This window comes from Mycteria americana, chromosome 7, assembly GCF_035582795.1.
Source record: "Mycteria americana isolate JAX WOST 10 ecotype Jacksonville Zoo and Gardens chromosome 7, USCA_MyAme_1.0, whole genome shotgun sequence".
Lineage (NCBI taxonomy): Eukaryota > Metazoa > Chordata > Aves > Ciconiiformes > Ciconiidae > Mycteria > Mycteria americana.
The window spans coordinates 2167220-2179421 of NC_134371.1; the positions used below are offsets into that span (position 1 = coordinate 2167220).

The 12202-nt window shown below is 44.8% G+C and overlaps 1 protein-coding gene across 2 annotated transcripts in view; it reads left to right on the forward strand.

The window, feature by feature from the left end:
* Nucleotides 1–11644, forward strand: part of LEKR1 (leucine, glutamate and lysine rich 1) — a 67167-nt gene extending 55523 nt beyond the window's left edge. Inside the window, exons 9-13 of one of the 2 annotated variants that reach the window (XR_012776384.1) lie at nt 71–164; nt 5515–5667; nt 6670–6969; nt 8725–8967; nt 9676–9804. Coding sequence is in view for 1 of the 2 variants with exons in the window: in XM_075506783.1 (XP_075362898.1) it covers nt 71–164; nt 5515–5667; nt 6670–6969; nt 9676–10089 (961 nt within the window). In the remaining variant the exon portion in view is untranslated. Of the gene's footprint in view, nt 1–70; nt 165–5514; nt 5668–6669; nt 6970–8724; nt 8968–9675 lie in introns of both variants that reach the window. The other variant, XM_075506783.1, reaches the window with a different exon arrangement.
* Nucleotides 11645–12202: the final 558 nt, after the last annotated feature.

Below are 12202 nucleotides of genomic sequence, written 5' to 3' on the forward strand. Positions count from 1 at the left end.
TTGCAAGAAAATGGCATAGCACCAATCTGGGCAGAGCACGTGTTTACATATGAGTTTTTGTGGTTTCTAGGGAGTTAATGCTGATTTCTCATCAGAACAGAACAGAGCAGCTGCAGGAAACATTAAGACAGAAGATGCGGAATGAAGATAACTGGAGGGAGAAGGTAATACTGGATGTGCAGTTGGCACCCTCTCGATTTCTTCTTTATTTTTTTCAGTTGTAGTCAGCTGTCGTGAGTGAGTACAGTAAGCCAGATACCTATCTCCTCGAGTGCAAACATGTCAATAGTATTCTTTGTACAGGAGGTTTTAATGGGTGATCTGTCTACACGGGCTGGAACGGAACGCAGAAGGTATTTAGTATGAGAGTTTACAGACTTGGCAGATGGTTTGATCCAGACTTCCCAGGCTTCGGGGTATTTGCAAAGTGCCTGTGTTAGGAGTGCAGTCCCCTGAAAGCCCGGGCGTGAGGAGCAGGACTGAGCCCACTGAACCTCTGATCTTCCAGGCTCTGTGCTTTCCCCGTGTGCGCTGCAGGAGCAGGAAAAGCCCGGTCTCACGGGCCGTTGTCCTACACAAGCTCCAAGGAGGTGAACACGCAGAGCCCGCCCTGTTCTGTGTGCAGCAGTCCAGGTTATAGACCCAGAACCACAATTCTGCACGGGGCAGCGCATCAGTGCCTGGGTTTGTTTCCTGACACCTTTGACAGAGAAGCATAGGAAAGCACATACTTAATATTGAAGTAGTTTCCCAGTAAAAACAAGGTTGTGCACTGTTGACAAGATGGAGAGAACACAGAGCCTTCCTGCTTGCAGGTTAGGTGAACTGAAACTGAAGATCGCTATTTGTAAAACAAATCTATAAAATAAATAATAAGCAGATGAGCAAAAACTTCCTTTCCTCAGAAGACAGGGATTTGCAAACCAAAGCAGAGCTAAACAAACAAGCTGTTGTAGCGCAGTGATTCTGGAGCTGTCGGGAGCTGCTGAATAGCAAAAGGCAGCGGAGTTGTTACCCGTAGAGCTGACGAGGAGGGCGAGAGGCGTGTGGATATCCTGCCTGGTACTTACGGCAGCTGCGAATGCAGGATACGTGTTCGTGCCGTCCCTGGGATGATTCTGTCACTCACGGCAATAGGCAAATGAAGAGGTAACAGGACCGTTTTATCCTTTCCAAGTCCTCTGTGAACATGAAACTTGTTGTTGGTTTGATATGGATCCGTAGTTCCCGCTGGTGTCAGGAAAAGTCCCCACATGTATGGAGAGAAAAATGACACCCCCAAATTAGCAATGTCATCTAGCTCAAGATCTGAAGTACTTGGCCTAAGCATCGCGTTCGGCCTGGGGGCGCAGGGAAGCTCGTGCAGCCTGGGGTACGCGTGCCCCTCCACGCAGGCTCCCTGCCGAGCGGCCGGGAGGCACCTCGTCCTGCCTGACCTGGCAGGCTCGGCGTGCCCGCGGGCTGAGCAGGCGGCTCGGTGGGAGGTGGGTATCGGCTCGGGGAGCAGGCAGCCGATCGCAGCAGGGGACCTCGGCAGAAGGAAGGTAGTGCTGGCCGTCAGCTGCAGCGGGGGGCCGGGGAGGGGCCGAGGAGCGCGGTGGGTAGGTGGAGGAGCGTGGTTAGACTGGGGAACTGGGAAGGGAGACGTGGTAGCAGAAAGAAGGCATGTGGCTCGTCCATTCGCTTGAGCTGGGGGTCCTCACAATAAAAAAGAGCTGAAGGAGTTGCACAGTGGAAGTCCCGGAGCTAGAACGGAGCTCCAGGGTGCGAAAGGCTTCTGCTCTTCCTGCTGACCTCCAGCATCGCCAGTTCCTCTCAGGCAGTCACATCTCTGCCAAACAGGCTCCTGCTAAGGACTCTGCTGGGTTTTTTAGTTGCCTTCCCTTCGAATCAGAGCAGTATGAAAATAAAGACTTCAGTGAAATTTACTGTGAAAATACCTCTGTACTTCATTTGAAAAGACTTGACACTCCTACGACTTGGCTTCTCCATGAAATGACCCATCCTTTGTTATTTTATTCATTGACTCTTACAAAAGGCTGCAAAGCCACTTTCCTACACCTTCCCACCTAGGCTTTTTTGGTAACTGGACCATGGTTCCTTTCACAGTGAGGAGGAAGGGGAAGGTGGGAGGCAGAATGAGACACCTTCCATACAGGCATGCTCCTTTACACGTGCCCATTTTTCCTTTACTTAATGGAGTAAAAAAGAAGTTAAGTAAAGGCTACAGATGAGAAGGATGGTTGAAATACAGCCAGGAGGACACCCCGAATTCAGGGGGTAACCGGCTTGGTTGGGAACAGAGTGGGGAGGAGAGTAGGTCTAGTCCGGTCCGTGGGCGTAGGGCGCATGGTTATGAAAACAGCTCGGACGCGGGGCAGCACACCCAGCTGCGCACCCGCCCTCAGCACCTCGCCGCAGCCGTGCCGGTCTGTACGCGTTGCACAAGCGTGAACTCCTGCTAACGCGTGTTCTCTCGTTAGAAGGGTTCCCCGCCACTGCCTGCATCTGTAATGGGTATTACTACATTCTATGAAGTTAGGTGATAACTTGTTGGTCGTCTTTTAGTACGTACTTGGGTTTGGGGTCTTCTGCGGAAAAATATTTTCAACTGATTTAAGAAATAAACGTGTGTGCCCGCTGTAAGTGCTAAGTGGATAGTTTCTTAGCTGATTGCACAGCTGGTTGGAACGTGGCAATGCCGCAGCTCCTCGTTTATACCGGGCTTTGAGCAGCCTTGTAACGGCGATCTCTGGCATCGCCGATCTCGGGCGTAACGGCGATCTCGGGCATCAGGACCTCTGGCTCTGCTCGGCGGGGCAGATCGCTTTTGCTTGTAGTTTTGGGTCAGGCTGTGAAGTTCTGAGCTGGAGACTCTAACTGGGATTTGAGAGTCCCGCTGCCAGTCTCTTCCAGTGGGATTTGGAAAGCTGTGTACTGGAGCTTACCAACAACTGTGAGCTTGTAAACTTTGTTTTAGTCTGCAACTTTTTCACATAAGCCCCCAAAAAACCCCAAACTGAATATAAGAAATAAAAATTAAAAAAAAAAAAAAAAGAATCTGTGAAGGAAAAATTGAAAATAGTGTTGAACAATAACTCTGCCTTTTCTGATCTAAGCCGTACATAATTGGTGACTAAAATTACTGTCTTTTTCTTTTTTGGTTCGGTACGTGATAAGTGTCTGAAAGCTTTATTTAGTCTCAGGAAAATTTTTGGACTACTCGCGATTAGATCAGTTACATTTCTTTTAAAACTTCTTAAGCGCTCTGTCGCAGGATCTCAGTTTAGAATGAGGTCACGCTGTCTGCATAATCACCACGTATTGTTCGACCTGGCGTTAAAAGAAGAGAAAGACTGCTACTAGTGAGGGAGAGCAATTACAGCTCTGCTATCACGGCCATTAACATGCAGCGAACGGCCAGCGCTCTCAAAATGTTCTCATCGGACAAAAGAATCAGAAATATGACAAAGTGACAAAGTTATCTTTTTCTTGGGTCAGTGTGCCATTGCATAAGTATAAAGTGTTCCAGTTTTCTATTTAAAATACAGATAAACCTTACATTGTTTTAATGGAACAACAAAAAGATCTCTTTTACAAAAGATTTTAAGATTGATGTCAACATTTGTTTTATGGATTTTTGAAGTATTAATTAATGAGGGGCACGTAAGAGGTTTTAAAGCAATTAGTAGCCATTATGCTTTCTTTGAAGATCAACTGCCATTTCATTTCCTGTTCTGGTTATCAGCTTTCTTAGCTTCGAGTGTTAAATGTGAGCAATGCTTGTGTAATCGGCAAAATGAGCTCAGTTTTTTATAGTGCCTTGATTTTTTCAGTCTTTGTAATCAAGTAGCCTCCAACATATGACCTGCTTCTATAATAATATGTAGCGTTAATACATGTGGTTTTCTACGATGAGAATCCTAACCCCCATATCTAATAATGTAGAAGATATATCTATAATAATAATAATAACAACAACAACAATAATAGTCTACTTTGAAGATCTTACAAATATACCAGTTTTAAGCTAAACCTTAGTGGGGGATTTGTGCCTATTCCATGCCCAGAATTGGGTATATTTTGATTTTAAAAAATAATGAAAATATTTCCAGTTTATCTTTTCCCCAAAAAGTTAGGGGGATTTGGTATACTTTTGCTCATAATTAGTGTGTGAAATTAGATAATTGTAATTAAGCTCATTCTGGGCTTTTCTGCTTTTAATAATTTTAAGTAATTAGGCTAGTGTTGTGCATGTTTAATGTGCCTTTCATATTCTTTCAGCGTGCTACGACTAAGTCCATTAGAATTCAGCCTGCAGAAATATAGTATTAGCATCCTGGTTTAGGAAAAATATTTTTCAAATTACAGCCTGCAGTATTTCCTCCAGAATCCAGGCTTTTATTTTCAGGAAATGATGGCTGAATTTTCAAATTTGAATTTATGACATTACATACGTGAGCTGCCTTAAGGACTGGGATATTTTACCCAGAATTTGCAACTCTTTGACTTGCGTTTCGCCCCCTTTTTGTCCAGAGCTCGTCCCACATACACACCAGCCGTGCGGTGTTCTCTGGACCCGAAAAGGAGCTGGAGCTGCTCCGTGCTGGCCTCGAGCCTCGCCGCCCCCCCCACCCTCGACGCGGCGACGGGGCCAGCACGGTGGCCGCGTGCCGTCGGCACCGGGCGATGCTGGGAGAGGCAGGCGTCCCGCTGATGATGCCTTGCTGCGAGGTTCTGTGGAGGTTCCTCCGTAGCTCCTTCCCCTAGATTTCTGGTAATTACAACAGGTTTAGGGGAGGGGGGACACGTGCTAAAATAGGTACGTGGTGCTAACGTGCACTGCGCTTTGAAATCGCAAGACGGGACGCGTGGAGTACGTGTCATCTGCGGGTGGTCCCTGGGAGCAGACACATTTTATAGGGTAAGTTGCCATTCAGTGACAAGGCTGAGTGGCAGAGCATGAATAAAATATGATTTTATAAGAAAGAGTTAACATCTTTATGTTTTAATATTGAGCTTATGGCCTCTTTTTGGCACCGTCGATGTCATTTGCTGTGAAATGTATCGGTTTGCTGCATTTGAAAATAATAACGAGCTGAGTTTTACCTCCAGAGCAAATGCTTGCAGCAAAACAATTGTGTCTTGGAAGAACCGGCTAAGGATTTTGTAATTTAGTGTTTTCGTAGTGACTTAGCGTGAAGTTCAGCTGCCTAAATTTAGGCATCTGGCACCACTTGAGACACCGTGGGGCTTGTGAGACATCTTCCCGGGGCTGCCGGCGTGGCTCAGCCCTGCTGCGCTGCCGAGCGGGAGCCCTCCGTGCCGCCGTGAGCCGGCGGGAGCGGGAGCTTTCCCTCGCCAGGCTCCAGCGGTTGCAGTCATTTTGTGCTTGCTGGGCGTGCAAAATCTCGCCCTGCCGAATTTCCCATCGCTTCATTTGTGGCGGCGTGGAATGTGAAAAATATTTTAAGATAAGTCGCTACGTATTGTTAAAAAACACTTGTTCCCTAGATGGAAATTGATCTGGCTAAAGGTGAAGCACGACACAAAGAAGCAATTCTTAAAGTCAGGGAAGAAGCGAGAGTGGAACTAGACATTGAGAGACAAAAACAGCAAGAACTAATCTCAAAATATCAGAGAGATCACGAAGAGCTCCAGAAGAAGGTGTGTAACACTCAAGAGACAAGCTTTGTGGCAGTAGATAATGTAAACTTCGGAGAAATAGTATGTGAAGGAATAAAACCTTCTTTATGAGTAGTCCTGTATCTAGATGATACAATATTTTTTTCCCAGTCTTAGTGTATGGCGTGTGTTTCTTTTTTTAACGGAACAGGCTAAGAAGTAAGTCTTCTAGTTAAAGTTAAATGGTGTGGAAGTTCTTTTTCTCGCATTTTCTCTACCCAGAGTTCATCTATGTCCATAGACTGTCGTTGTTAATTATTTTTAAACTGACGTCATCCTTTTTTTTAAAAGCCTTGGACTGTTTCCGACTATGACGAGTTGTCACAAAACCATCCACACCGCTTTTTCCCTCCCCAAATTAATTCGGCAGCGATGGGGTGAGGTCCAGGCCCAGTTAACTGCTTGCCTGTCTGTACAGGCGGTCGCGTCACACGCAGCTGGCTATTCCCAGCTACCCAGCCCTGCAGGTTTTGAAGTTTTATATAGAAATTGGAAATTGTACCTAGAACCTTGGTTTTCAAAAGATTTGACACATTTCTTGAGAATTCTGGAAAAATCAAAGAAATTTTATGAAATTATATTGTTGTTTAAAATGCGTTACATCACACAGTGTTTCAAAGAGCTCAAAATAACAGTTTGACTTAGTTCGCTTTACCAATATTTGACTATGATTTTAAAACCCTGCAGAAATACTGGTGTGCTGTAAACAAGTTTTCCCATTTTTACCTCTATTTCTCTGTTTGATCTTGGACGTACTAATTAATCTCTCTCTTTGGGTGAGTTTCGATTCATTTACAGCTCTCTGATATCCTTTGAGGGTATTATGTAAATTCAAAGCTTTTTTTTTTTTTGGTCTCTGAGGACCTGTATGTTTGCATTTGTATTTTTTTTCCTGAAGTCAACATTTGTCTGATACTTAATTCTACATATCTAAAGATATCCACTGAATGTAGACTAATGCAGTTTTTGTCTAATCCAATGCAGATACCAGGATTAATATCCAGTGCCACCAATAGCTTAAGGATGGAGACAGAAATTCTTGAAAAGAAGCTACAAGATGCCCAGATCAAACTTGCAGAGAGAGATGAAGATAAGGAAAAAGAAATTCAGAGCCTTAAAAGACTAATTACTGAACTTGAATTTCAGCTGACGATGGAAAAGAACAATAATGAATCATTTCTGGATAATATGAGGAAAGAAATTAAACACAAGTCAGATGAACTGGAAAAATTAACCCAGGAGAGGACACAGCTGATTCACAATTTGAGTCAAGTTCAAGAGGAGGTAGGAACATGACCGAGGAAATGCCTTGCTATTTTTACTTAGAGACATGTGATTTCTAAAATAATTCAGAACATCTATATTTCACACCCTGATATGTACTGGTTTCAAAACCATGGAAATTAAAAGATTTAGACAACAGGTCCATCATGATGTCATAAATACAATGTACCACAAAACATGTACAATTTTTAATTCAGAAAGCACTTAAACTAGTGGTTTCTTTTAAAAAGATCTATCTTTTTCAGGTCCCGCAAGACATTTATTTCTTAGTCTTGAGCCTCACATCATGCTACATAAACATGAGTAAACAATAAAGCATTCTTCATGTTTTTAAAGTAGAAGACATGGACATTTCTCATCCTTTGAACAGGACAGCAGCAATCCTCCAGTAATCTTACTTAGTTTGGAAATCATTTCTAAGGAAAAACTTCATACTGTCAATAGGAACAAGAGTGGGCACGGCCCTGTTCTGAACGGCCGCTGGGGCAGAGATTGCATGGGAGCGTGTGTGCGTCCTGCCGTGCCAACGGGGATGTATCCCACCTCCCACCAGTAAAGCCACTTTCCCTAACACAGGAATGCATAACAATTAATCAAATGCGAAGAGAAGTTTGACTGATGGATATTCTTATGACAAGCATTTGCTGAACGTTGGGAATATAAGGGGAAGGGAGGAGAGAGCACTGTACTGCTCGATGAGAAATGTGAAACCAGTGAAGTCAGGGACTGGAGATAAGATTAGACTGGAATGTCCAAAGTAATTAAGTGGCAGAAAAAAATTGGTAACCAGTGAAAATAAAACTCTTCAAAATGAATTAGGGCTTGGGTTGATATTTATTTCTTCCTTGCAAAAGGTTCAGAAACACCGTGTTAGTGAAATCAGAATGATGTTGGCAGTCGTTCTGTCCTGTACCTATGGAAAAGGCTCTTGGAAAGACACACGCTCTTCAAGTATTGGTCAGGAGCTTGAGCGGAGTCAGGAACACGCTGCGATCCTCAGTCGTGAGAGTCCACCAGCTCTGCTTATGTTCTTAGTTTTCCCCACTCTGAAGCAGAGTTCCTCCTCTAATATCATTATAGGAGGGAATGAGGAGATAAGAGTGGCTGAAAATTGAAACTGGTTTTAAGGTAAACTTTGCACCAGGATACTGCCGCAGATTTGCAGGTAAGGCTTCCCAAATAATTTCATGGACTATCAGTCACCGTCCGAGTGGCAGGGAAAGTAATGTCTAACTTTCTTTCATTAAGTTGTCTGCAGAGTTAGGTATTCAGAGAGTAAGTTACTTTGGATATTTACATCTCTCCCACTTCTACCTCTGCGTGTAGTTACGTTCCTTCTCCAACAGCTCCTTCGCTTGCAGTCGGCACAGAGGTTAGACAGCCTGAGCAGAACTTCTGTGTTTCCACTCTACATCCACTACAGATGCTTTGACCAAAGTGAAATTTTAAAATCTAAAAAAATTGGTCAACAAAGGACTTTTCATTTCTCTATCATTTCTCAAGTTTTGACGGGAACACACAGGCAAAAATTTAATAGTTTTAGTAACCTCTTCTTGGCTAAACAGAGCTTACCACCTTCCACTTTAGTGGGAACACTCTTCTGTGCTCTGATTTTACTGACACCAGTATTCGCTCTTCAGAACATCAAAAAAGTGCTATTGAGATTATCTTTCTTACCCATTTTCTTCCCTGTATACACCCACTGTCATAATCACATAGAGACTTTCAAATACAAATGTTTGTCCTCATTTCGAGGCGATCTCTGATCTGACCCGGCTTATGGCTCATACTTCTAGCACTAAAGAGGTTTACCCAGAAATGTTAGTGCCCGGGCGATGAGGTTGTGCGTGACTCGGAGTGTTCTCCGTTTGACTCCATCATCACTCGCTGTGTTGGAGACTGCCTTGGTGGCTGCTTCCCCTCCATTCTCATGGACCTCCTGGTGTCAGCAACAATTGCTTGCTTAGAAGAACAAAAGCGTGGATATTTTCTGCTTGTGTTAGTACTTTCAGTAGTTCTGACTTTTATGAATCAGTTTAGTGGTGTTGCCCCTTGTGTTTTATTTACTTTTTGTTTCAGCTGGAAACCAGGAAAATTAGCGTCACAAATAACTTCTACATAATATGCTAACTTGGGGACTTCCGTAGTACGGAAACAGTCGCAGTTGTCTGCTCAAGGCCCAGTACCAGTCACTTCCAATTTAGATGTCAGTAATCACAGTGCAAAGTTTGTGAAAACCACTAGACTGAAAATCATTTATCCCCGTTATTTGGGAAATAATAATCAATAAAGAACGCCTTCACAAAAAATGAGTGCAGCATTATTTAAACTACAGAGGAGGATAACTTCTGGAACATCTTAACATAATGAAGTGGCGCGGTAATACCCAGCCTCCGCACGTTGCTTTTTCCTTTCCAGGAGCAGCATTCCCAGTTTCCCCCTAGCTGGAGGATGGGCAGGAGATCAAAAGTAACTTCTGATAACTTACCTTATATTTTCCACTGTCTTCAGAGGGAATGAAGGGTGTGTAAATGCTGGTGTACGTCCTTTGAGTGACTTTCAGAGAAACCAAAATATGGGGAGATACTGAAGGGTGTGTATGCATCAGTACCCTCCGGCCGCCCCTGCCTTCAGCCCGAGGAGTTTAATGGGCGCACTTTTTGACTAACGGCATTTTGTAAAGCCAGTGTTTGTTTCTGTTTGCAGAACACTCTTCTCCAGGAAACGGTGCGCAGAGAGTGTGAGGAACGCTATGAGCTGACTGCAGCTTTGACTCAAGCCAGGGAACAAGTACTGGAACTAAAAAAGCTCAGTGGAAACTTCCCATTATCGCCGTGTTCCCTGACTCAGGGCAGCCTAACCTCCTCTGCTGCCCTGCTCGCTGATTACGGACAGAAAAGCCGCACAAGCCCCAGCGCTGGGAAGGAAATCAATCTCTCCGGACAGTTCGGTATTTCAAGAGCTGCTAAGGCACCCACCTCCAGTAAGCGCAACAGCAGCGGCAGTGTGGGCTTGCCGGCTCTAACCCCACCGCATCCTCCAAGAGGAAGGGCGGCTTCGCTGAACGAGCCCAGGAGCAGGATTGCTGCAGTTATAAGAAGACAACTGAGTCAGCTCTGACAGCTACGCACGCATGCGTAGCACATGGGAAGCCATGCCAGTGCATCAAATGACCATTTGCTTGTGGACCCCTGGGGTCAGATCTTAGCCGATGCAATTCATACATTTCTACAACTTAATTTTAAGTTAAACTTTTACATCTTTTTGATGCGATAATGTTTCTTTGTCCTTTGCATATCAGTGTAGTAAAATGCTATCTACATTTCAAGACGAGAAAAGTAAAAAAGAAAAAATCTGACCTCTCCAAGAGGAGCAAATCTTCAATAGGTGTAATTAAAATAATTGCCAATTTCAAATACTGTTTTCCCTCACCACTTTGTTGGAATTTTCCTATTTTGTGTGTTCTCCCATGTAACTTAATTGCTCGTTTCTGGTGTAAAAATGTGATTTGTTCAGTTAGAATCAGATGTTTGCCATTATTTAATGCAACAGTGTTATATTTGCAAATAATTATGTGTAGGTCAGTGAGACTCGTTAGCTGTGGAGCATATATCGCTCAGCACGAAAACGTGGCAAATCCGTGCGCTCAGTAGACTAGCCATTGGCAGGGACATAGCTTCATCTGTGTGCGAGTCTTCAAGCTGCGCTAATTAACAAAGAGTTGAAGACTTAATGCATTTTGTCCAAATGATGGTTGCCTCTTGAATTTCATCAGAAAAGTGTCTTTACGTTAAGCACGATTTTTAGCTTCAAAGTAGACACGCTGGAGTTCTCTATAAAATTGTTGCACAGGAGGATCAATATTTTTACTTTTACTGCTTGATACGTGGAACCGTGCTTTGTTTTGGAGCATAAAGAGCCCAGACGAGTCTTGGTTGTCTCTGTTGGCGTGCAGACGCTGCAGAAGTAGCTGCTCGTCGCACAAGGCAGGTCTGCTCTTGGGTTTGTCATTGGGTGCTGGGTGGGCTAAGTGAAACAGCGATGGGCAACACAGACACAGTCTGAGGTTTTGCTTGCTATATCACCAGATACTTGCGGGTTTTGGTCAGATAAGCCCAAACAGGGCCAGTTTGGTGATAGTAACGGGTTCTGGCAACAGCCCAGCGGTCGTCAGACAAGGAGAGGTGATGGAGCAGCCTGGCAAGTCCCCTGGGCAGAGGTAGACCTACCACGTAGACCCAGCTCAGGCAAGGGCTGGGGCCAGGGCAGGAGCTGGGGCTGAGCTCCCGGGCCAGGACGGCAGCGCAGGGGTGCGAGCCCCGGCCCTGGGGTGGTTCAGACCTGCTGTGCCCCCAGAGCCCCGCCAGCGACTCTCTTGAAAGACCGCTGTTCTTCTGAGACCATCAGCTCTGACTTGGACTGGAACTTCGTGGGAGGTAAGTTAGAGGGGAACGTTTTGGAGACTCTCAGAGCGCGCGTACGAACAGCTGGACCACTGCAATTGCCTGCTCCTGTTTAAGTTTGGGGACTGAGCTTGCTCTTCACTCGGAGTCATGGAGTTGCTTCTTCACAGGACACTTTACTTGTAAACCCCAATACATTTATAATTGCACCATGAACCTTGACCTTCTTGTTATTTCTGAGTGATGAGATAGTCCTCTGTGTGACCAAATGACAGCAGTGGGCCACGTCTTCAATGCTGGAGAAAATTAAAAAAGCTTTGTTGCGTCCAGTGGCATAACAGGGAATGAATTTTATTCAATAAAATCAGTGGAAGAAACGACCGTTGTAGATTTAGCACCTGGGGCTGGATTTGAAAATGCACTTTGTCTTAGTCACCTCCTGTTCCCACTGAAACCATCGGCAAGCCTTACCTGATTTCTGTGGTAGCAGAGTTTATCCAAAAGCTCAAAAAATCCTCTATTCACAAATTCCAAAAGCAACAAAAAATCAGTATTCTAAAAGTTACTCTGGTAGCTGCTGCTGCACAGAGGTGGCGTGGGCACTCTGCGGTCGGTTGGCAGATTGAACGGACGTGAACTTGACCGTCTTTATGCGCTGACCTCAAAGAAACCGTTAACAAAAAGCAGCGGATTGGGGTGCGTTAGAATCAAACACAAACACTGTCCCCAGGAGAGCGTAGACTCAGCTCGGTGGAGGTCTGAGCCTGGCAGCTCAGCTTTCGGCTTGCCTCAGCTTTGGCTCAAGAGGAGGCCTGGTGGCTGCTGTGCGC